The 26,113-nt window shown below is 41.9% G+C and overlaps 1 protein-coding gene and 1 pseudogene across 4 annotated transcripts in view; both read left to right on the plus strand.

Moving 5' to 3' along the window:
* Positions 1-26,113, plus strand: part of Cacnb4 (calcium voltage-gated channel auxiliary subunit beta 4) — a 294,252-nt gene that overhangs the window by 143,215 nt on the left and 124,924 nt on the right. Inside the window, exons 1-2 of one of the 4 annotated variants that reach the window (XM_004651840.2) lie at positions 9,475-9,761; positions 11,694-11,853. The exons of 2 other annotated variants lie outside the window; for them this stretch is intronic. In XM_004651840.2, the coding sequence (XP_004651897.1) occupies positions 11,848-11,853 (6 nt within the window). In that variant the 5' untranslated portion in view covers positions 9,475-9,761; positions 11,694-11,847. Of the gene's footprint in view, positions 1-9,473; positions 9,762-11,693; positions 11,854-26,113 lie in introns of those variants that run through there. One more of the 4 variants, XM_004651839.2, reaches the window with a different exon arrangement.
* The window catches only part of LOC123460086, a 36,015-nt pseudogene continuing 24,567 nt past the window's right edge, over positions 14,666-26,113 (plus strand).

Below are 26,113 nucleotides of genomic sequence, written 5' to 3' on the forward strand. Positions count from 1 at the left end.
CTAATAAATAATTTTTTTTAAAGAAAGAATCACTTTTTTTCCTTTTTGGTTTTTCAAGGTAGGGTTTCACTCTAGTCTAGGCTGACCTGGAATTCACTCTGCATTCTCAGGGTGGTCTCGAACTCACAGCAATCCTTCTACCTGTGCCTCCCGAGTGCTGAGATTAAAGGCGTGTGCCACCATGCCTGGCAAGAATCACTTTTAAAAATTTGAATTTAGACCAAGTAATTCAGTTTGCTTCAATTTGTGCCTCTTAAGGACAGACTTTGGACTTAGTACTCCAGTTTTCCATCCAGTACTGCAAAAGAGATGAAAAGACAGAGTGGGAATTAAGAAAAATGATACTGAAAATCCAAATCTTCATGAGGAGATCCTTATGGGATTTGCTAAAAGGTGATGACTATTTTTCTCTTTGTAGTGACCTACTTATAAATTTAAAAACTCAATAGAGTTGAAGGTTTTCTTTTCATTTACTTGGACTTTGGAAAAACAGGATAAAATTGACTCTGTGTGCGTGTGTTTATGTGTATGCATGTGTATAGCGCACAAGTATTTTATTTTTGTCCCTGGTTATTGGTTTCAGAAAATAAATAGTCAAAACATACACATAGTGATGTTCTGTTTTTAATGCAGATGGAAGGTGAGGGGAGATTTTCTATCACTGGCCATCTTCTTGGGTTTCTCAACATTTTGTGGAAGAAGAATTAGAGGAAATGGCCATAACCTAAGGACTGAGTTTTCTTTCTAGAAGTATTTTTCTGATTACATTTGTTCCGGTTTAATGACTTGCATATTTTAGTTACTTTTTCAGCTGGTACTTGGCTAGGCTGTTGTAACAAAATGCTCCCAAATATATCATGATAATAAAATGAAAATGTCTCTCTTTTCCCCTAATAATACTGATATTTCCTTATTCTGTTAGCTCCCATTAATGCTCCCTGCTTAGGGTGATGGGAAGGCATCCTCTTTTTTTTTTTTTTTAATTTTTTATTTATTTATTTGAGAGCGACAGACACAGAGAGAAAGACAGAGAGAGGGAGAGAGAGAGAATGGGCGCGCCAGGGCTTCCAGCCTCTGCAAATGAACTCCAGACGCGTGCGCCCCCTTGTGCATCTGGCTAACGTGGGACCTGGGGAACCGAGCCTCGAACCAGGGTCCTTAGGCTTCACAGGCAAGCGCTTAACCGCTAAGCCATCTCTCCAGCCCGGCATCCTCTTCTTAAGGGTGTGGTGTGTAAGTAGACACAGTACTTTTGTCCCTGTTCTTTTGGCAACAACATAGTCACATCTAGTGGCAAGAGAAGCTGTGAACTGTAGCTGGAGTTCTCATTGGAGGATCATATGTTCTGCTAAAATTTGAGGTAGAACTAGGTTTATTGTTAAATGGAAGAAATGGAGAAACATACCTGGGGTTTTTCGTCATCTTTGCTATATAGAATGATGGATGTCAAAACTCAACAATGTGGACCAAATCTGATTTTTTTGCAACTTTCTTCGGAGTTGCAAAAGTGAAAACAGTCCACCTGAAGGCTAAGACTAATCCTTTTCCTGAGATAATCCTACCTAAGTCTAGGACCACTTTCAGGAGGGATCCAGACTAGGTGTTGCTACTCTAAGTTCAGTATTTTGAAGTCAGCTAGTGTCTCAAGCTACTTGCAATGTGCTGGAAGTTGTGACCGCATGGTTCCCTCTGGGCTATGTTTTATTGTGGAGGTTATCTGTGCCATGCCAGCCTACCTTTTCTTTTTCCCTCTCTGTCTTTCAATTGGCCATTGAAATGTCACCATTTTCCTGCTATTATAGTAGACACTGGGTCTGTGAAGGATGATGTATTAATAAGATGACTGGTATAGTGTTTGCTTTTAAGGGATATATGGTTTGAGAATCTTTCCCAAAAGGAAATAGATGTTTCTCCTGAACTATGTATTGGGAAATATCCCAGTCATGAACATTCCTTAACATTTCAACCATCCTCCACCAAGACATCCTTTCTGCCAACAGAGTCCATGAATGAAGAGCCCCTACCCTCACACAAGTCCAGCTCAGGTCTAAGTTCCTGGTACCTCTTTCCATTTTCTGTGTTTATTTCCTAAATCTTCAGTAGCTCTGAAATTGGCCTACAGATCTCTGGATCATTCTCTTCTCTTTTGGCTTACTGCAGAATCTCAAACATCTTCCAGACAAAGCTACATTGCTTATGAAAGGGGAAAGGACACTAGGAATAGGAATAAAGCATGGGGGGTGTGGAGCTGAGTAAGACATGGCTCTTTTTGTGAGATGTTCATCTTGTCATGGAGAAGCACATAAGCTAGATGCCTCCCATGGTGCCCACCATCAGAAACCAGGAGAACAGAGTGCTATGGGACTATGAAAGGACTGTCTGATGTCTGAAGGAAGATATTTATGACATTTACATTGGACTTTCAAGAAGGAATAAATTCAGCAAATAGAAAAAGGAAGAAGTGGGCTGGCACATTGGAGTTGGAGGCCTTCCAGACAAAGAGGACATCAGGAGCAAAGCATAGATCATGGAAAGGCATGGGAATAAACAAAATTTTTTTTGGTGTGTGTTTATTTATTTGAGAGCAACAGAGAGAGAAAGAGGCAGAGAGAGAGAGAGAGAGAGAGAGAGAGAGAGAGAGAGAGAGGGAGAGAATGGGTGCACCAGGGCTTCCAGCCACTGCAAACAAACTCCAGACGCGTGTGCCTCCTTGTGCATCTGGCTAACATAGGTCCTGGGGACCCCTCAAACCGGGGTCCTTAGGCTTCACAGGCAAGTGCTTAACCACTAAGCCATCGCTCCAGCCCAGGGAATGGGATTTTTGCTTCCATTATAAACAACCAAAAGCCTTTCCATTTATACATTGTAATTTGTATTTTTTTTTACTCAATGTATATTAACATCTTCCATGATTATAAAAAAAAATCCCATGTTAATACCCTCCCTACCCCCATTTAATTTGTATTTTCTTTGAAAAAAAAGATGTTGCTAAAATAATACCTATCTATTCCTAGATTATTTAATGTATAAGAACTGGAATCTCCCAGATATGAAGACAGTTTCATGAGGACCCCCTATAAATGCTCATCTTCTTAGTCATTTTAACAATTAAAAAACCCTCCAAACCCACAAACAAACAAAAACCTCATGTTTTACTTTGTGAGCCTTTTTGTTGGTCACTATACTGTTTTGGCCGCCAATGTGCAGACAAGGCCATCATAAATAAATAAATAAATAAATAAATCAAACAGACAAACAAAACGATTCACTGTTCATAGCATCAAGGAGTGATGTGAGTGAAGGAGCCCGCCTTTGGGGAGTGTGGTGCACCATCATGCCAGGTAGGAAGTTGATAGCTGATTCCCTTCCCCTTTGCTCCTCTCCTGTGCTTTCCTGACTCCCACTCCTACTGAAGCTCTGCAGGTGAACGAATCAAATTACTCCCCAGCTGTCATAGAAGTTTCTCAAAAGGTAAGAGCTTTTGATTGCAACCTTCTCTGTTCGGGTTCTGTCTGTCTTCAGTATCTCCCGGATTACTGCTGCTTCGCCCCTCCACTGGCCTCCTGGGGTCACAGTCATGCCTTGCTGTTCTTAGCACCCCTGATCTCTGTGGTGGTTGTGTGGAACCGTTGGGGGTTGAAAGTTGGACCTGGGAAGTTAGTATTGATAGCATTAGTTAAACAACATGTTGATAGCAGAGCTGGACTCATCTCCTAGGCTTATTTTAGAAAACAAACTTGTGTAGCATTCATGAAAATTGTGGCTTTCTGGAATGTTTTTGCCAAGCGATTGACTTTTTTTTTTTTGTTGTTTTTGAACAGAAATTGCAGAACGCAACAGAGTCTGAGTAATATGTCAATCACGCGGGGGGAAGAATCTGCCATTTTCTGACAGGTTGACTAGGCCGAGGCATTTTTTTTTTAACCTTACCCATGTTCGTTTATGAATTATGAAGTATTATTTTTCTCTTGAAGTCATTAATCATGGCAAGGAGGAGGGGAGGTGCTCTGCATAATCAGTTTTACTCCTGGTGGATCTAGGGTTTCAGTCTCTGCCTTGATCTCTGTTTGTGTCTCTCGGTCCTGTTCACTCTCCCCTGGCCTGTACGTTACGATCCATTAGTAGCATGCATTACAAGGTTTTCATGAGGACAGTTTTCTGAGCACTATGGGATGGTTACCAGGGGTGAAGAGAGGTCAGAAGGAAAGTAGGCGATTAGATACCAGCGTGAGAGGATGGAGGACACCTGGAGGCACAGAGGAGCGATTCCGAATGGAGGGTGTTGTCAGAGCGGGAGGAGCACGCCAGCAGCGGCATAAGGAGGAGTCACAAGGAGCCTGGCCAGATCAAAGCAGGGAGGCAGGCGGAAGGAGCTGGCAGGAAGTTAAGTAGGGCAACAGGAGGCAGGATGCTGGTCTCAGCTGTGGAGTGTGAGTCCAGGGGCGCAGGTGAGGACAGGGCCAAGCGTGTAGCTGGGGCCAGTGTTACCAGTGGTAAAGCATAGCAGGAGTTGAGGCTGATCCCAGGCTGGGAACAATCACAAGAACTGCCTCGGCAGCCTAATGTGCGCGCGGCACTGAACTTGCAGCAGGCACCCTGCTGAGCCTCTCTAAGAAGGTCTCTAATCTGCAAGTGAGAAAATGGAGACCTGGAAAGGCAACATAGCTTGTTCAGAATATCCAGCGGGGGTGGGGCACAGCTGGGAGAGGCAGGCAGCCTGGATCCCGGGACTTGGCTTATAAGCACCCTGCTCCACAGTGTTCCCGTTGCACAGTGCTGGGGAGTGCCATTCGCACAGAGAGCAGAGTGGGGCTGGGCTGGCGAGATGGCTCACCCGGTAAAGGTGCTTGTCTGCAGAATGAGGGTGCATGCGGCCTTTGCACCGACAGGGTTCACAGCCTGCTTCCTTCCACTCTGCCTCCTCTGTGCCTTACATATCTTAACTCACTAGTTTTGGAATTAATATTTTTGCCACATTACAGAGGAAGCTTAAAGTGATTTAAGGATTTACCTGCTAGATAGCAAGGCTAGGGTCGAACTCAGGACTATAGCAAAAGACTGCCAGCGCACAGTCTTGTACTGTCTTATAGTTTTGAATTTTTGTTTGGTTTTCATCCTCCTGTCTGCCCTGTTGCCACCATCTGACCATCTGCCTGCAGGGGACAGAGTCAGGAAGGAATCAGTGGTGTGATGTTAACACTTCCAATGCCACTACAGAGTTCTCAAGGCAAAGAAGTGCATGAGCACTTGCAGAGAAGTGAATCATCCATCAGACCATGGTCAGAGTAAATTTAAGCAAAAATGAACAGCAAAATATTTCCCTTGTGTTCCAGTCCATGGAGCCAACAAGAAGGCTAATCCATGCTGAGTGCCCATATTGTTCCTTTGCCCCTTTTTAGGCCTTTCGGGGTGCTACTATAGCGTACATAACCACATTGGCTTGGAAAACTTAAATGCCAGAGAAATTTTGGTAAAAAATGGCAGAGCAGAATTTTCTTTTGCTTCTAAGTCTGCACTTTTTGTGTTAATCAGTTACCTATATCTCATAGTGTATCATTTCACTTTTGGCTATTTGGCCCTCTTTTCCTTCCTAGCCAAAGAAATAGCAAGTGGAGATACTTGCTGTTTTCACTATCAAGTGCATGGGTTTGTTGTGCCACAAGGCCCAGCCCTGGGTAACAAAAAGCAAGTCCCTGTCTCAGTCTGGAGCCAACAGAGACAAACTGAAAGTTGTGCCATTGGAAGCCCAGTCATGTTGCTGCTGTGCTGAGGGCCACACGGTGTCCTCCATTGCATGCGCTCAGTTGAGGCTTCTGTCAAATACCAAGAACAAACTCCCTGCCATGAGATTTAGGGAAAGAATCTTCCAGGTCCCCTGTGTGGGATCTTCTGACTGAAGCCATTGTTGTAAGCAGAGAGAAAGGAAGTGGGCCAAAATCAATCAAGAGAGCAGACTTGGAGGCAGCCCCTGTAGGCTCTGTGGCTTAGGAGGCTATGCAGTGGTGTAGTAACTGGGACATGCCAAGGCCAGGGGAGACCCAGAGCTGTCAGACGTTCTCAGTTAAGTCTAATGTGGGAGAAGATGAGCAGAGGAAGGAGTCTCTCACTTTTCATCTTCTCAACTGCGCATTTGTTCCTGCCAGCTCTTATTTGGAAGAGTATGATACCCATGACACTTGGCCTCGGAACTTGAACCTGACAAACTCACTGGTCTCTTCCACTGAAAGATGGGAAATTGGAACCCTCAGCTAGGCCTCGGCGTAGAGGGTCTTAAGACAGAGGTGGCCCATGTTAAGTCCGCCTAGGGTTTGGAGTTCTTTTTTCTGGGAATGCCTGAACTCCTCTGTGGGGGCCCAGAACCAAGCCCCTCATCATGGTTCCTCTGAACCTGAGTTAAGATCTTTAGGTGATATGTTGGTGTGACACTTCTAGGTTCCAAATCCTACAGACTGACTTTCCAACCTGTTGTTTAATTTTCAGCTCTTAGCTTCTGGGTGACCAAATGGCTATTGATTAAACTAACATTTTTTTTTTTTTTCTCCCTGTGGGAAAGCACAGGATATTTTCCTACTCTGGTTCCCTTTCTGTGTTTTCCCAAATTCCCCTTGGGAGTATGCCTACTGCCCCTCAGCCCTCATCTTGAAAGCTCCCCAAGAGAGGAGTGGAAGCAGGGTGTGATGGTATGGGGCTATACTCCTGGAACCCAGGAGGTGAAAGAATAAGGGTCCTGAATTTCACACTAGTGTAGGCTATAAAGTGAGACCTATGTGACAGAAGAAGAAGGGAGAAAGAGAGAGGAGAAAGAGGGGAGGAGGGCATAAGAGGCAGTACAGGGAGAAAGGGGGAAGAATGAACCAGCGAGCAAGAGAGAGAGAGAGAGAGGAGCTGGCATTTGGGGGGTAGAGCAGAGTAAGGAAGAAGCCACTCAGATTGTATAGAATGTGAGCCAACTGGATATGTATAGAATATGTGGTTTTGAATCAGGCAGTTTATTTTAGGAGGGGCACAAGAAAAGTCTGGATGAGATAACTTCTGGGTCCTCTAACAGTTTGTGATTCTGAGTCCGGCCTTTCTTGTAAATTCCTGGGAAGCAGCAGAGACAACCTGAACCTGGCCCTGATGCCTCTCTTCTCACACGCCTTGCTGAGTGGGGTGTGGGTTTGCCAGGAGTAACCACCGCTGCTGTGCTTGACTCAGGGCCTTCCTACTGACTGACACCCCCTCGCTCCAGTCACACTGGCAGACCGAGCACTGAGTGGATCATGAAGTGAGTCCTGCTCTTCCTTGAAACCTTGCCTGCCTCAGCTGTGCGGAGTGCTACGTGACAGCCAAATGCAAGGGAGCAGTGGCACCCTGCGCAGTTTCCCAGCAGGGGAAACGCATGTTGCCGAGTTCTGAAAGCAGACTGCCTCTTTCTTCCCCTTGAATTGTTTTCCATGTGGAAATAATCTGGAAACATCTGTACTCTCAGCTGGAATAGTAAAGTTAAGGACCTGACCTGGAGAATTTGAGCAAGGTATCAGGTTTCTATAGATTGTGGTTAAAACATTCAATGTATGGCTACAGTTAATTGAAACAACAGAATCTTGCACATAAATTTGAGCTTAGCGTTTCTCTGCCCCAGTCCTCTTGCTGAATGCGCTGGGGGAGCTGAGTTTCCACCTGGCCAATGTCCCGCTCTAGCACACACGTCCGTCAGCAGTTACAGCTTGTTCAGGATTTCACTCTGTGGAATCCTGTTGATAGTATCCAACCTTTTCCATTGCTAGGCACACTCTCAAAGATGATGTCCTGAATTAGCTCACCATCCTCTGAATTTCCTTGCCATCATCTAGAGTTTGATGCTATTTTCCAGGTGTGTGTGATTAAATGACATTAACTGGTGAGTACAGACTTGGAAGAATGAATGCACTGTACTTGGCATTGGTAACTCTTGGGTGACTGGTTTGTTTCTCTGAGATAGACTATGGTGAGAAGGCAGGCCTCCTGTCCTAGGTCCTGGCCTGCCATAGACTCCTTGCTGAGCTCTTGTGAACTGCAGCCAATGTCTTCTGGCTGACAAAGCAGGGTTGTCACTGATAAGTGTTTATGTTGCACTTTAGACTTGCAAAGTTCTTTCCCTGAATTATTTCTTACCTTAGGTTGGCTGGTGAAGAAATCAAAGCTCACAGAAGCAGGTTCTGACTGGCCTATGGCCCTTGTACTAATCAGTGCTGAAGTTGTTTCTGGACATAGAGCCCTGGAGTTTCTGGGTCATTTCTTATCCCAGTGATTCATGCAAGTTCTTCTGATTATTTTGTCCCCCGCCCCCATCACTTCTTGGTCTTCCAGCTAAGATCAAGTGTCATATTTTTGCCCCACACCAACTTCTTTCCGAATTTAGCTGGCTTCTTTTACAGTGGGCTATAGGGCTCTCTTTCAAAGTTGTGTTTTGCTACTGGTGAACAGAAAGCTCAATGTATCTGGGGTTGTTCTGTGTCAGGTTGTATTTGTAGAATTGTAGAATTTGTCCTCAGTTAACTTGAGTGTGATATGGTAGGGGCAAGGTGAGAGAGTAGGACTTTTCTTCTTCTTCTTCTTCTTCTTCTTTTTTTTTTTTTTTTTTTTTTTTGAGGTATTGTCTTGCTCTAGCCCAAGCTGACCTGGAATTCACTATGTGGTCTCAGGGTGGCCTTGAACTCACCGCGATCCTCCTACCTCTGCCTCCTGAGTGCTGGGATTACAGGTGTGCGCCACCACGCCTGGTGAGAGTAGGACTTTTATGTGCGAGTTGAGGGAAAGTTTATTGCTGTTTTGGACTATTAAAGGTTTAAGCACAGGAAAAACAGATGAAAGATTTAAGCAACAACATTGACTATTACTGAAGGGAGTTAAACAAATTAAACTAAAAAGACATTCAATGATTGTACATCTCCAAATTGAGAGGTTCTTGGCTTCCTTTTCAGACTTCCCTAGTTCTGACAGAGATTTCACTGAGCATATTAAAAACTTTTACTGTAGAAATCCTGCACATCTTACCATCTGTTTATTCTATCTGTTTTCCCCCACTTAGGTATTTTTTCGAACAAAATTCTGTATGACAGTATCCTTTTGACTTAAATCACAGCTGTTAACTACAGATGTTGGATGGAGATTAGTATCTGTTCTCCTGTCTTCACACAATATTCTTCGAAAATAAAGTCTCTCCTTCACTCTCCTCTAGTGGTGAATTTAATCAAGAGGATGAGTGGCTATGTTCAGAGCATTCAATAGCTGGCCTTTCCAAACATTCAAACAGCCTTTTGGATATTCCAGAGTGTTTATTGTAGAACTAACAATACAGCGAAACAGGAAGCAGCTCTTTGCTGGGGAGGATGCTCCGAGTCACCCTCCACTCTCCCTGGGAACGCTTGCTCTTCAGCTGACTGAAGCAGGGAAGCCGAGCCAATCAGAGGCCGCTTTCCTAGCTCAGTCACCAGTCTGTGGTTGAGGAAGGCTTTTGCTTTTTATGCTCTGTATTGGGAAGGCAGATAAAATGCCAGGTCTGGACTGCCTCTGGGGATAACCTCACCCTGTGTGATGTGAATGGATGAATAGCATCTTGCCTGGTAAATCCACAGGAATTGATAAGGCAGCCAGTTCTGCCACTGAGGCCTTTTCTTCCTCAGCTCTGGCTGTGGTTTCTGCAGCAATTTTGTTTTTGCCTTAAGAGAGGTGCTGTGGATTATCAGACCTCCATGTATGACAATTTGTACCTGCATGGAACTGAAGACTCGGAGGCTGTAAGTATTTCATAGATAGCTGATTCCTTCTCCCCTCCTCTCCCTCCTCCCACTACCACCCCTCCACCCCATTCCTTAGGCAACGCAGGGAACATGGAGCTGAAAGCCAACATCACTCGGGTGATTGTTGGCTGCTGTGTAAATATCTTCCATGTAGTTTCCAGTTAATTGAAATTATTTATTGTCAAGCCAAAGTGAAATTAGAGTGATAGCGAAGGCATCTAAGAGTGCAGGGTGTTGGGATTTTTATGTTACTGGTCTCACGGTTGATCTCATGAGGGGTAACTGCCCCTTGTAGACTGTTTTAAACTATGCAGAAAGTACCTCTGTTTTCTCATAGCAGGCAGGGTTCATAGAAAAGACTCATTCATTATATAATACACATTGTTTGTTGAGCTAGCATGAATGGAAGTTTCTAAGCTATAACTGTATTATGTGCTTTCTGGTCAAACAAACAGTGCGGATCTCATGCTTCTTTGTTAAGGAAATCAGATTCACGGGTTGTGGCCACACAAGAGCCCAGTGCAGAGCCAGTAAGTAGGTAGTGTCCCTGTACTCTACCCTGGAACACCAAAGTGGACTCACGTGTGTGTTTGGGCTTAGAAAACTGGACTCCTTTCCCCTGATAGGTCAGCTTCATGCAGTCTATTAAAATTAGGATGAAATGGCTTTCTGAAATTGTAGCACAGAATGCTAGCTTTAAAATATAGGTTAAGACTGATAACTGAATCTTTCTTTTTACTCTTGTTGGTAGTACCTCTTTTTTTCATCAGTTACCTAGAAACCTTGCAAGGTAGGATATGGGGGTGGCTCCTGGGACACGCAGTGAGGAGTTGGAATTTTATATGAATGCAATGCCATACATGTTGCTACATCCAAAACAGGAATGTGTTATATAAGGTTCTCTGGCTAAACCACCCAATAAACAAATTATAACTACATGAGAGAGAGAGAAAGAGCGAGCGAGCGAGTGAGCAAGAGAGAGAGAGCACCCTATGGTATACGTCAATGTAAATCTATATACCCAATGATGTGCTATTCACAAGAGATAAAAAGGTTCTGATAAGGCATTCCATTTTTCCTTCCTGTCTGTGTTAGCTCTAACTCAACTCTGCTTCTGCAAAGTCTCTCTGCATGTTGCTCAGCATCCTCGTAAAAGACCAGACTGGCAGCTCATTGCAAGGGATTGTAGTCTGAAACACTGGGGGCTGATATCAAGAGGTCCACACTTGCAGGTGGGGTTTGAAGAGTGGAAGAGACAACTCCAGCAGTTCGTTCACCCCCTTCCCTGGCTGGATTCTTGAGGCCTGACTCTTTCTCACACGCTGTCTCTACACTCAGTTATGAAACACGTGATGCTTTAATTGAATTGTAAGTTTTATTTTTGACCATGAATTTTAAACTTGGTCAGTGTGTTGCACTGAAGTGGACTTTTTTTTTTTTCCTTCCAAAAATGCCTTTAGAAACCAGCTGCTGTGAACGGTCACCTAGGAACTAATGTATCCATCTCCTTGTTCTCTAGAACTGTATAAATGTCAGATGCACTGGTTCAGAGGGGAGCCATTATAAGTACGAAAGCATCTGTGTTACAGGACAGCAGCATTTTTCTGTAGGGTGGGAAGGGAAGAGTGCAGCGGCTGACTTGCACAGTAGTTGAAGGTGGATAGCGCTAGGGACTGCAGTGCTATGTTCCTGGTGACTCAGTGGTGGCCAGCAGGATGAGCTCCTGAGACTGTGCCTGTCCTCGGAGGTGAGGAAGGTGGACAGCCTGAGGAGTGAAGGAAGACATCTGGCCAGTCCTCTGTTGAATGTCCAGGAGGCTTGTGGGGGGTGGGGATGGGAATCATGGCAATAAATCAGAGGGGAAGACAGCGATGATCGGAGGGCTGACCTGACTCTGAATGCTCACTTGAGTTTATTTGTTTTCATAAGGAAGAATAATGTGATGTGTTGCCCAAGATGGTGTGAACAGAGCTTCAAGCCAATGGAGAAGACTAGGCCTAAATAGCTGAGCCGGTGAAGTGACAGATAAAGCCACACCTGGAGTGCCACATCCTCAGCAGTGTTTCTCAGTGCCAATGCATTTATGGCTGTAAGTGTGGGGGTTGCCCAGCTTGAAGCAGAACTGTCGGAACAGGTCTGGTGGATAGGCATGGAAAGGCTTCTCTCAGGTGACCAGCCGCAGCCCGAGGCACTAAGAGCTGAGAACGGCACTTTTTTTGGGGGGGGTGGGGGCTGGGGAGCCATCTGCATATGCCCTACCGCTCTATGCTGCTAAATATCCCCTTGTGGGATGTATGGGGCTGGCATGTGGCACGTGATTATTCAGTGTGGCCACACAATAATCCTGTAAGAAGATCATCTTGCCTAGGGACAGGTATTTTATTCTAAGTAAGAATAAAGCATTAATATACACTGTTACCATTTCTCATCCACATGCTATGAGAGAGATTTTGGCACTGTATGATGTGAAGTCTTTCTTAAGCATCTGGCCCACAGATAGATATTATCCACCTAGCACCCTAGATAGAAGCCTGAAGCCTTTGTATCCCACATTCTATATATATTAGACATAAGAAACATGCTGACACACACTTGCATCTGGGCACTTGAGATTCGTGAGCCCCAGGAAGTTTGTTTGGAAAGTCTGTTAACTTCTGCTCTAGTTTCCAGGGGTTAAAAATCAGGATCATTCCCAATTATAAGAAAATAAAAAAGATCCCTTACTGCCCTCCCCTGCAAGCAAGGTCCTTTATGATTTCATGTACAGCATCACATTACTCTTTCCTTTTTTCTGGTTGTTCTTGGGCTGAAACCCAGGGCCTTGTGTATTGCTCTAGGTAAGATTGCAGCTGAGCTGCAACTCCAGCCTCACATTATTCCTCACGTCACCCCGGCATAGACAGTTGAGTGTGCACTTGAAGGGAGCCTATGTGGACAGCAGAGCACTTACAGTGGCTCAGGCACACAGACTTTCCTCTGACTCCTACATAGGAATTTCCAAGCACCCTATGCTTACTGCCTCCAGTGTATCTTAATGCAGGTCCTGGTGGCCAAGATGTTTCTCACTAGATACTATGTATCTCTGTCTCCTTCACAGTAGATTTTTTAATAGATCTGTTCCGTGGTGTGTAGATGCTTTAAAAATGGGTCCGTGGTGTATTTTGATGTGTTGTGGAATAACTAGGAATGGATGTATTTTTTCATTTAGGATTTTTATTATATAAGTAACAAGAGGAATATTCTTATGGATATACATGGAAGGAGTCCTGAAGGGCTGCGCCCCCCCCCCAAATGGCCTGAAACCTACCACTTTGTGATCACCACCACTTACTGTTACATGTCAGTCCTTCACAGACTGCTGTCTGTGTATTGTATCCTGGTGTCACATGTTGCTCTTATTTGATTAAATATTGGGTATTTTGTCAAGTAAAGCCAGAGTTAGCTGCACATGGAATCAGTACTTGATTTCTCAGACACAGTTGATTCCATTTCCAAATGCTTAGATTCTAAAGAATTCAGAGAGAGAGTGGCATTACCTTCGTCAGTGGGAAAGATAGTCAGGTTGTAATCCAAGGCATTTGCTACAGAGGAAAATAGATTTCTTAAATATTTTTAATCCCAGAAAGGAGCCATAGTATGAATATTAATACTGCTAAAAATAGTGTAGCTGTAAAAGTTAAAGTGAAGGTAAAATTTATAAATTACAATCTCTGTGTTATGTTTGAATGCATGTATAAAAGCACATATTTAAATCTATGTACCTATACATTATGATAAAGATAATTATATGTCAGTTATTTAAACTATTAATTTCAGTAAGCTGTGTAACTGTGTATGTTTGTCTAAATGTCTGTGTTCCTACACATGCATATACATTGTGCACACTTATATATCACATACATTCACATACAGATATGCTCCATGCTTTGCTAATTGATGGTTAATGCTAAGTGGGAGATTTCTACCACAGAGCTTTTGGGCAAGGAAAATTAACTGCTTTTGAGATGAAGAAAGATACCCAAGAGGGTTAAAAGGCAACACATTCACAAAAGGATAGGTGAGTGCCACTTTCAAAGATATGATAAAGTTATTTTAAATATGAAGATATGTTCTTGTGCTTGCTAGAGAGGAGGATGAACTTCAAACAGGAAGATTTATGTGTTTAAAAGCCTTCAGAAAACAGCTCTAGGGATATTTAGGATTGGATTTCTTTTGGAAACAAGCCCAAAGGTCTTTGTGGTTTGGTGGATCAGAGTATCCGTTCTGGGGCAGAAGGTCTTCATGGCCTATTTCTAGGCAATGAGAACTGGTTTGTAAGAGTCTAAGGACTAGATATTGGTACCATTGGTCAGAGAAGTTAGTCAAATGCTACTCCTGGTTTGTGTTAGAAATCTGACTGGGAAAATTAACTTGTTTTACTCTGCTGAGCTATTTTGGAATTTTGTCAGTAAATGACAAACAGAGCCTTTTCTTTAATCAATTCTTAGAAATGATAGATTTCTAAAATCTATATTCAAGTGATTTTCAGATATAATTTTCCTAAAATTAAAGAGAGAAATGCCTTAAACTTGACTATACCCCATAAATTTGCTACTCTTGAGCCACCAGTCCTGTCACTTTTTTGTTAATTTTCCATATTGGGGTGATTGAGGGATATGTTAGGGTTACCCATCACCTGACCCAGGTGCCTGTGTTACCTTTCCTGGTTTTTTCTTAGTTGAGATGAGCTGCGTTAGTTTCCTTTGCCTTGTTAACAGAATACCCAAGGGGATAATTCCAGGGGAGAACACTTACTTTGGCTCATGGTTTCAGAGGGTTCTATCCATGGTTGCTCAGCCTCATGTGTTTGGGCAGAGTGTCATGGTGGTAGGAATGTGTGTCAGAGGAACAAAAGTTCCATCATGATAGCTTGGAAAAGGGAACACAGGAAAGGGCCAGGGCAGGATATGACCCTCATCTTCATGGGACATGTCCCAAGTGACCTACTTGATTCAAGTAAGTTCTACCTCCTACTTTATTATTTATTTATTTATTTAAACAGATTATACTCTTTTGTTCCATCTCTGTTCCTGTTTCCTAAGAGAACCTTTTCAGTGGGGTTACGGGAGTCACTGTGGGATCATGAAGGCCTTAGTAAGTTCCCAAGGGACAGTGGGAAGGTGGGAACTGAGGCTCAGGATTTTTTCACCTACTCTGTGGCTCTTACAGTCTTTCTGCCCTCTCTTCTGCAGTGTTTCTGAGCCAGAGCAGGCCTGTTGACAGTCTGATTTCTGCTTTGATAGGTTTTTCTTGGTCACCAAGTCTGTCACCATCAACCTGAAGCTGGTTGCCAGGTTAGCAGTAAAGGCAGTGTTCATGGCACTGCTTCCGCTGTGGGTTCTCCTGGGCCCTGGCAGATGTGGAAGAGGTAGCCAATCTCGTGGCGGGCAGTCAGTTATCTTGTCTTATTGATGGATCTCAGCTCCCTCCATCTTCTCTGCCATCTGTAAAATATACCATATCATCTGACCAAGAGTGAGAGCAGCTTTACCTCCTACTTTTGACTACTTTGCAGTAACATCATCACCTTATGACTCCACCATGAGATGATACTAGGGCTGGGGAGACAGCCCAGTAAATAAAGCGTTTGCCATGCAACTCTAAGTATCTCAGTTCAGACCTCCCCCCCCCAAGACCCTACATAAAAGCCAAGAGCTATGGCAAGTTTCTCTAATCCCAGTGTATCTACAGCTGGATAGGGTGCAGAAACAGGAGACAGAGACCTTGCATCAAAAACCACGAGGCAGAAGATGTGGACTGACCCACACATTGTCCTCTGACCTCTACATGGGCCCTGTAGCATGTGTACATCCACACTCATATCCGTGCACTTGCACACCAAAAATAAGTAAATAAACACATTTATTTTTTTAAAGAGATGACTATTAATTAGATCAAAGCCCTGAGGACCCACCTACTACCCAAAGCTCATCATCTAGCCCCCAGTATATGAGTCTTTCAGGGATATCTCATATTCTCCATCTCCCCATTAATGTTCCTTCCCTAGGTAAACATGACGACCAGAGGAGAAGAAAACATGACTACACTGGCGATTGTTTTTTATTCTCTTCTCCCACTTGTCCTTTCAAATAATAGTCATGCCATGAGCTTATACAGCCATGAAATTAAGTTAAAATTGGATCCAGAAAGCTCTACAGATCTGAATTCTGTTTAAAACAGCTGAATTTGGGTGCCCTTTTGATGTTTCTGTCAGTCACAGAGGGTTGTGACACTAACCTGCCACTGTAGAAGGAGACATTGTGATAACAGGCTTATTAAACTTTTCCTACTTGTAACCTCTTTCTGCCTGAGAAATTTTTATACCACCCTGAGAATATAGCTATGTAAAGTAGGTATACAAATTAAGTATTTACTATTAATGAATCATAAAAAATTTATTTTAACAGTTCTTTGGCATACATAAAATTTTATCATCTATTAAGAACTAAAGCAAATTGGCATACTAATGGGCTAGATGTACTTGTTTATCTTTACATAAAGAATTAAATCATGGATGAATATTTGATACTGCAGGACATAGAACATCTTTAATGTTTTTCAGAGTTGATCAGTATTTTCATTTTTGATTCCATAATCAATTCTGCTTTGCATAAATACATAGTATAAAATGGGTGAAGTATGTTTAGAGCTGTTTCAAATATTGCTGAAAATTCTGCCCTAATGCCAAGCCAAAATTCACTTAATAATTTTTTAAAATTGAACAGCAAGTTTTAAAATTTTTATTGAGAACTTTAACATATAAATGTATTACAAATTGGTCATATTCTTACCGAGTTACATTTTTATATCACCTCTTCCCTGCCCCCGCTCCGCTGAGGGCCCCTCTGAGTGGAGTTATGGGTAATCACTATGGGGACATGAATGCACCAGTTAGTCCATGTGGAGTGAGCAATATCTCAAAATGTATCTTCCCACCCTGTGGCTCTTACATTCTTTCCATCTCCCTCTTCTGCATCATTCCCTGAGTCTTGGAGGACATGTTTGTCTCCTTTCATGTAGAGCTCTTGGCAGCTTCTAATCAAATAGCAATTTTTAAGATCAAACCTTCTAACAATCCTGCTAAATTTCTATAAAGTAATCTAAAGATATATTAACTTGATACATGCTGAGGAATGATGGTAGGAAAATATTAAAAGTCTGCTTTCTACTATTCCAGCCTTTTCCTAGATATCAATTTCCTTTAAGTAAACTTCACTAATTATGATTACTCCCTAATTAAACTCAATAATTCATAATTTTTAAAAAGTCTGTTTTCTGTAATTAAAGCATTGTTTCTATAAGAGCAGATAACTTGGTATGTGAGTAAAAACACTGTAATTAACAATATACAATAATTATGAGTCTGAGCTGAGGTGTTACAGGCAGCATTCATTGGCACTGCATGCCATAATGGCATATATAGTACCAAGTGAGTATTTTCATGTGGTGTAGGTGACCAAAGCTACAGTGAAGTCATGTCATGCAACATGGCTGGTTTGTGAATTAATTTTTGATTGTGTGTGATCAGAAAACCTTTTACCCTTGCTAAATTTTTATAGCTTACATGTTCAGTTATGTGAACCCGAACTGGCTTGTAGCCAACAGTTTCAGAAGGGGTAGACTAGATGCATGTACCTCACATCCTGAGGACAGGAAACTGGAAGGCCACAGCTGAGGAGGCAGGCCCAAGGGAATTATAGTTCACAGAAAACAGATAATGACAGCAGACTGGGAGGTGCAGATTTTTATACTTTAGACTTTGAACTTTTAAAGATTTTGAAGAGTGTGAAACTGAGATAAAACTGTGATGTTTATTTTACAGTATTATTGGTAGATTGAAAGCCTTGATAGCTCACAAAGTAATTTTCAGTAACTAAGTAGCTCAGTACTTGTTGCTGCTCTGCATTTCCATGCCTTTTAAAGAACATCAGGGTAGGGCATCAGTTTTCATCATAAACTTAAATGATGTCACACTGTCAGGACCACACACATCTCACATTCTGTTTTCTAAGTTTGCCCCCAGAAATATTGAGAAATCTTATATTTAAAAGACAAGGTTGAGAGTCAGAAGGATTGCTATGAGTTTAAGGCCAGCCTGGACAACATAAAAAGAGCCTGTCTGATAAAAGCCAAAATAAGTAAATAAATAAATATAAGTAAGACAGGATACTTTGGGTTTACTTTTAGCTTTTTGTATTTATAGTAATTGATATAAAGATGATGCCCTGATGTGAACATCTGTAGCTATTAGTCAAGAGTTTGTAGTTATCTCATTTTGACTTTTTAAACACTTATTTAGATGTTATACATTTACTTTTACATTTATTTATTATATAAAATATTTATATTATATTAACTTTTCTTAATACATAGTTAAATGCATTTATTATCTTTCTTTACTATATCTATCTATCTGTCTGTCTATCTATCTATCTATCTATCTATCTATCTCTATGTATGTATGTATGTATATATATTTATTTGCAGACTGAAAGAGAGAGAGAGAGGGAGAAAATGGGCATGCCAGGGCATCTAGCAGCTTATAAATAAACTCCAGATGCATAAGCTACCTTGTGCATTTGGCTTTACATGGGTACTGGGGAATCAAACCCAGGTTGTTAGGCTTTGCGAGCAAGTGTCTTAACTGTTGAGCCATCTGTCTAGCCCCCTTATTTTGACTTTCAAAAATACTTTTTATTACTACTTAAGCTCTCTTTTATTTTTAACCCAAAGCATCATCTAGGAAAAAGATTCTGACCTTCAAGGTGACTGCTCTCAATTGTTTGGTTGAGATTTGGGTGAATGATATGGTTGTAGCTAAAAGTGCTTTTCAATGTTTTTAAGTCTCCGAGAAACTTTAACACTTTTGCCTTTATTGAGCATATCTACCAGCCATGAAAGTACCAAGTTACTACTTTGTTTTTAAAACGTTGTGTTATGTAACAGTAATGCAGTGTGATTGGGTTGTGATTAAAAGTCATCTCAGTGCTGGACTTCCCAGGTTGAGTCCCAGATCCCACATGCTTAGCTATGTCCCCGGGAACATCTTTTAAATTTCCTGTGTCTTGATTTATTGTCCTTGAAATGTCAATAATAAAAATAATCATAGCTGCCGGGAGTGGTGGCACATGCCTTTAATCCCAGCATTTAGGAGGCAAAGGTAGGAGGACTGCTGTGAGTTTGAGGCTACCCTGAGACTCCATAGTGCATTCCACGTCAGCTTGGGCTAGAGTGAGACCCGACCTAGAAAAACAAAACAAAACAAAACAAAACAAAATCATAGGAATAACCTTATTTCTTGGTTGTTTTGATGATTAAGTTAGTTAATATGTGAAAATTCCTTAAAATGTGGGTACTGTTTGCTATTATGTATGTGCAATAGGAATAACTTCTTAGTAATATTCCCACCAAGAACTTTGTTTTGAGATCTCTTGCCTGTTTTTTTTTTAAATTTTTTAATAGTAAAAATCTTTTTGTAGAATGTGGTTCTGTGAGTCCATGTGGATGTCCTCAGTGAAGGCTGTGTCACTCTGTGGTACAAGCTGTGCTGTGGAAAGGTTGGTGATGACTGTGCGGCACCATTAACAGGGTGGTAATGGTGATTGTTGGTTAAAAGACTGCCTGGGTCTCCTGAGCCACTACAATTAGTTGACTTTATCTTGTTTTGGAAATGGGAATGATTACTGAAAGACCACTGCAGGTGGAAGTGTTAGCTTTTGTTTCTTAGTAAGTGGCCATGGACAAGTCAATGGATCTCCCTAATGTTCAATTTTCCCATCCATGAAATGAAAAAAATAAAAAGGTTAATTTCTAAGTTTTTCTTTGCTGCATCCAAAATTTGGTTGTTTGCTGACAAGTAATTTCCATTGAGATACAAATGCCATTGGATACCATTTGCTTGTGAAATGCCTAATTACCACGGCATTGCATACATACCAAGTAAGGTGTCAGTGTTTGGACTTTAAATCTGGATGTTTGGCCTTTTAGAATCTTTAAAAGGAGCAACTATATGCTATGTAATTTGCACTGAGGACTAAATTTTGTCCAAGAGAAATGATTTGCTTGAGGATTTTGTTTTTCAAGGTAGGGTTTCACTCTAGCCCAGCCTGACTTGGAACTCACCCTGTAGTCTCGGGGTAGCCTTGAACTCATGGCAATCCTCCTACCTCTGCCTCCCGAGTGCTGGGATTAAAGGCGTGCACCACCACGCCTGGCTCTTATTTGAGGATTTTTAATTCCAGAATCTAAAGAGGATGCTTGTCTACTGCTTGTTTGCTCCCTGGCACTTTCCTAGCACAAAGCCCAGATACCTCACTGTGATGGGAAGACAACATAGAACAGAATTGCACTTCCTTGATTGTTTGAAAATTTTGTGAAACTTGCTTCTTATAAAGCTTTTGCCTTTGATTGTTTTTCTTGGGGATGACACATTTCCAGTTCAAATTGCTATGGGCTGGAAGTGCATAATCGGAACCAGCAAGCAAACAAGCAATAGATAGACATCTTTCAGCCTCTGGTTGGGTTTTAAATAAAAGCTGGAGACGTTGCATCTACTCTCTTCTTTGTTTCATAGATGGAAATATAGAGGCCTAGCAAGGTTAGGCAACTTTTTCAGAGTGACACAGATCCTTATTATCACCACTGGACCTAGAGCCTTCCTTACATGAACTCTTTCTAGAGCAGTGGGGTTTTTTGTTTGCTTGGATTCAAATTTCAAAGGTCAGTAATATAAAAAGCTTCGATGTAACTCCCTGAAAAGTGGTATAATCATATTATTTACATGGTTCTTGACAGTTTACAAAGCCATTGGTAGTTAGGAGGATCTCCTGAACAGAGAACATGTTGCTCTCTAATCCAAAATAGTGAGACCTTTATCTGCTTGGAGACTAAATTTCTTTCCCAGTTTCATTCAAGCTTTTGTTTGATGGTACTTCACGATAAAGTTTGAAGTCCCAAGTCATTGATGGATTAAAATGATTACACATCCATAAGACATAAATCAACATACAATCTCAGTGCTAGAGAACATCAGGAAGAGGCTTTGGGTTTTAGGGAAATTTTCAAGTTCTCATGATTTGTATGTAAGTCTTGATGAGAGTTGCAAGTTAATGCCTTAGCTAAGAGGATCCAAGTTCTGTTTTTATTCTTTCTCATTTACGATTCATCTCCATCAGCTTCCATTTCAAGAAAACATTTGCATGATTCAGTAGCAATATTTTTAAAAGGCAAAAGGGACATTGATATTTATCAAAGGCAAAGAAAGCTGTACGTTTCATGGCATGAGGTGTCCCTATTTTTTTCCAAATTAGGATAATTTGAAAGTATTTAATAAAATGTAAAGGTATTAGTAGGGCAAAAGGAAACAACAGGGACAGTGCAGTACTGCCAGGGCTAGTAACTGCAATTGGTACTGTCTCTGGGCCCAGTGGGATGCAGAAGGGGATGGCTGCAGAAACCTGGCTGGGCTGAGTTCCTTCCAGGAAGCTACCTGGATAAAACTCCAGGACACAACTTTCTCTGTTGAGAGTACAACCATCCTAGAGGCACCCCCAAGGAGGAGGCCAGGGGATGAATACCCCAACCATTCTCCTACAGTTCTGTGATTTCTGTTGGTCAGAGCTCTCGAGGCCGAATGGCAGAGCTGGTAGGTCAGCCACAGAGAGTTGGAACAGAATGGGGAAGGGCAGGAGGTGACTTGAAGAGGGAGCTTGATTTGGTTTTGTCTATATTACTATATTGTTTGAGTGTGTATTTTAGTTATTAGGTGAAAGTGTGCAGTTCGATGGAACTCCTGAAACACACCTCTGAAGATGCTAGTGACACTATGAGGGAGCTGTCATTGTTAATTTTCTATGGCAACATGTATTGGTTTTCATATGTGGACATTTTCATGTAGATGGTTACCTGGGTTTTAACTCCTATACTTTTTTTAAAAATGAGTCTTGGGATACTTGATAAAATTCTAGTCATAGTAGAAAGCCAAAGATTTAAATGTTAGTTTGTGGAAAATTTTCAGAAGCTAAGTTAGAAGGAGTTATGGTTTACATGTGTTGGAAACTTAATTCCTTAACTGCTGTGTTAATAGTATTGATCAACGATGTGTCTTTGGGAGTGGGTAGGATTCAATGAGGTCAGGTTATAAGGATGTGGTCTTGAGGATGGCATTTGTGGCTATGTAAAGCACAAAAGAGACTTGAACGAGAACACTGGTTTCGTTCCGCCTCGCGGTGTTCTCTGCCTTGTGATACAACAAATGCTAAGCTGCTGCTCATGCTAGCCTCGTGTGCTTAGCCTTCCCAGCGTGCAGATCGGGACTTTCCTTATGAATCACCCAGTCTGTAGTGTCTGTTATGCCAACATGAAGCCAACTGAGACAGAGAATTCCAAGACTGCCTTTAATATACAAAGGTCTCTGCAGATACTGAGAAGATACAGAAATGTGTGTGAGAGCAACTTGTGTCTTTGATGTGCTCCTTTGACATGGCCAGACCAAAATAATTCTTGAGATTTCCCCTAAATGTCATCACACCATGACTCTCACCACATGAAACACCAGGAGGCTTGGCAGGACTACAAATTAGCAACGTGAGATTTTACAGATTTGATGACAGCCTTCTTTTTAAAGACGTGTTGACTGGGGAGATGGGAATTTTGAGGGGAGTCTTTCTTTTTACAGTGTTGTAAGCAGAACTTGTTTTGGAAAGTGCCAGGAGGCCATTGAAAACACTTACTCACAAAGCTATAGAGATCCTGAGTGTGTCTATTTAAAAGCTAAGTTTATGGGCTGGGGAGATAGCTCAGTGGTTAAGAATGCTTGCAGAGGAAATGAGTTCAATACCTAGCACCCATGTAGGAGGCTGGGCGTGGCATGCATGTCTGTAACTGAACTTGGAGTGATGCAGAGTGACTTGGGCTGTGCATAGAGTCACTGGTTAGCTTGTTTAACCCAAACACAGGAAGCTCCTAGGTTCAGCAAGACACTGTCTCAAGGACATAAGATGGAAGAGCATGAGAGCAGAGCAGCCAGCGTCTTCCTCTGGTCTCTGTATGTGTGTGCCAGGGGCATGCACATCTGAACACACACGCAGCACCACCACAAAGTCAATTTTGACTGTCTGCACAGGGTGTAAAATTGTGAAACTCCACTGAGCTGTGCAGAGCTCTAAGCCTATATTATTATTTAATCATATATTTTAGTAGTCACTTTCTTTGAGTAAACAAGTGAACTGGAGTGGGGAGTAGGATGGACGTAATGAGGTCCCTGGCTTCCTGTTGTTAGGGCTCTTGAAATGTGAAAGGGAGCGATTGTTACAATAATTATGCGCTTGAGTCCTGGGTATGGAAAGATCAGTGACCCTTAACTGGTAGATTCTTTGGCCAAGGATAGAGACACATGACCCATATGGTGCCTGGAGCACAAGGTGCTTGTCCCCTTAGGGGGCAGATCAGAAGAGTGGTGGCCATGTGCCCACACCTCTCTGCATAAAAATAATCCTTAGGCAAGGAAGACTGGACTAGAATTTCTCCCTGCTTTCAGCAGTTTCTGCAGGGTCACAGCCAGGCAAGAGCCAGTCCTTGTGCTTACAGAACTGTGTCAATGGCTGCAGCAGAGAGCCAGTTTTTGGGGAAAGGAATCAAATTGTTGTCAGGAGTCTCCATAGAGTTTTATTCTAATGACATCCTAAAGTTCTGATATCTACTCCTGAAAGTTCCTTTGTTTGGCCCATGTGTAGAGAGACACTTGATGAGAAGGGTACTGCAGAAGTCTTTAAATGCACACAAGAGGATGTATTGACTCTAAGCTAGCATTCATGCTGTATGAATACTTGCTTAAGCATTTTTCATTTCATTTCAAGATTATGTCCTTATAAAATGTTATTTTTATTACTTTTTAGGTCAGCATAAAAGCAATGGCATTTTCATGCACATACATAGGTTTTTGAAAATTATTTATTTGAGAGACAGAGAAAGAGGGACAGAGAGAAGGAGAGAGAATGGGCACACCAGGGCTTTCAGCTGCTACAAACGAGCTCCAGACACATGAGCCCCTTGTGCGCATGGGCAATGTTATGTGCTTGCATCACTGTGCATCTGGCTTATGTGGAATCTGGAGATTCCAACATGAGTTCTTAGGCTTTTCAGGCAAGCTCCTTAACCACTAAGCCATATCTCTAGCCCTCACATGTTGTTGTTATTATTTTTGAGGGGGAGTTCTAGGTAGAGTCTCGCTCTAGCTCAGGCTGACCTGGAATTTACTATGTAGTCTCAGGGCCTTGAACTCATGGTGATCCTCTTACCTCTGCTTCCTGAGTACTGGGATTAAAGGCATGTGCCACCACACCTGGATCCCATGTTATTTTTAAAGACTGATTTCTTATTTTATTTTTTACAGCTCCAATTCTTAAAGTATTACCAGTGCTGAGTAAGGTGTTGTATAACTAGGTAAGGTAGGTCTTCTTATGATTGAAGTATGTTGTTACCATTTGTTGTTGCAGATACTTTCAACAGCAGTGGTATTTTGAATAATGTGTGTGTTTTATGTGTCTTTTTAACTCCTTGGATTAAAGCCACAGCATAATATATGTAATATATTTTAACAGGATCTTATAAGGATGGAGCAATGTATTGATAGTTTTGCTCTGGTTTTAAAATGCATACAGGTATAAAGGTAGCTAAAAACATCTGTTCATGCCTAGTTCCAAATTTATTTGGGTGAGTTTACTCCTAAAAATCAAGAGGAAAAAGAAGAGGAAGGAAAGAGAAGAAAGAGAATAAGGCGGGAGAGGGGTAAAAAAGAGAAAAGGCAAGGAAAGGGGAGGGAATATGGAAGGGAGAGGGGAAGAGGGAAAGTGAGGGGAATGGAGAAGGAAGGGAGAAGAAAGGAGAAATGAGCAGACAGGGAGAAAGATACAAATAAGGTGGAAAACAGACAGGGAAAAGCATAACCTATACTCTGTGAATGTTTTGACTTATATCCTTTTAAGCTAAAATATGTTCTGGCTGTAACATGTGCAACTAGTTGGTAGATTTTTCATTTGAGTGTTGCATTTACATAAAGAAGCTGGCTTTCAAAATGCCAGCCAACTCAAGTATGGAGGCTCTGTCTAACGTAGTGACTACTTTACAAAGAAGATCTCTCCAGGAAGCTGACGGAAAGGCACATACCAGGCATCTTGTTCTGGAAACTCAGTCAGAAATTTGATCTGATTTTCAATGTATGTGAATTTTCAGTCCTTAAGGGCTTGCAAAAGTACTGTGAGCAAGAATTGCTGCCCCATGTTATAAATGGAAGATGTGTGAAATTCCATATTGCCTACTGCAAAAGAGAATATTAAATAGGCTCTGGATATCAAGTGTGTGATTTCCTTAGAAGTGTAAGAGGTGCATAGGTAAGTGTTATAACTTCTGAAGTTCTATAGCTAAGGGGACTGGTAGACTCTGGAGCATCTGCAGACCCCCAGCCCCAATCCTTATTCCCTAGTCAACAGTATATCATTGCAACACAATGTTCCAGCAACCAACATGTAGAGAGAAAAGGTTTATTTTGGTTCACAGTTTTAGAGGTTGTAGTCCATTATCGGACAGACTGACTTCTTTCAGTCTCAGGTGGGAAATGGTGGGGATATGTGGGAAAGAAACTATTCAGATCCCAGGGCATTGGTTATTCAGCACCCCTCACAGTGGCTAAGATAGAATCAGTGTAGGTGCCTGTTGCAGTCAAGTTCACATTACTGGCAGAAATTACCTGACCAAGAGGAGCTTGAGGGGGAAAAAGTTTATTTTGGCTTACAGACTTGAGGGGAAGCTCCATTATGGCAGGGAAAAAAAAAATGATGGCATGATAAGAGTGTGGACATCACCTCCTCGCCAACATCAGGTGGACAACAGGAACAGGAAAGTGTGCCAAACATTGGCATGGGGAAACTGACTATAACACCCATAAGTACTCCCCCAACAATAAACCAGGTCCAGGAGGTGTTAATTCCCAAATCTCCATCAGCTGTGAACCTAGCATTCAGAACACCTAAGTTTATGGGGACACCTGAATCAAACAACCACATTCCACCCCTGGCCCCCATAAACTGATACCAACCATGATCTAAAATGCAATGCATTCATCCACCTTTAAAAGTCCCCATAGTTTTTATCAATCCCAATGATGTCCAAATATCCCCATAGTCCAAAATCTTTTAAATGAGCCATAATACCAAAAAATCCCTCTCCATTCCAAAAAACCCTATAATGGCATAAAATAAACATTCACACTTCAAAGATGGCATTGGGTATAGCAAAGAAATATTCACCCAGTA

This window comes from Jaculus jaculus, chromosome 4, assembly GCF_020740685.1.
Source record: "Jaculus jaculus isolate mJacJac1 chromosome 4, mJacJac1.mat.Y.cur, whole genome shotgun sequence".
NCBI lineage: Eukaryota > Metazoa > Chordata > Mammalia > Rodentia > Dipodidae > Jaculus > Jaculus jaculus.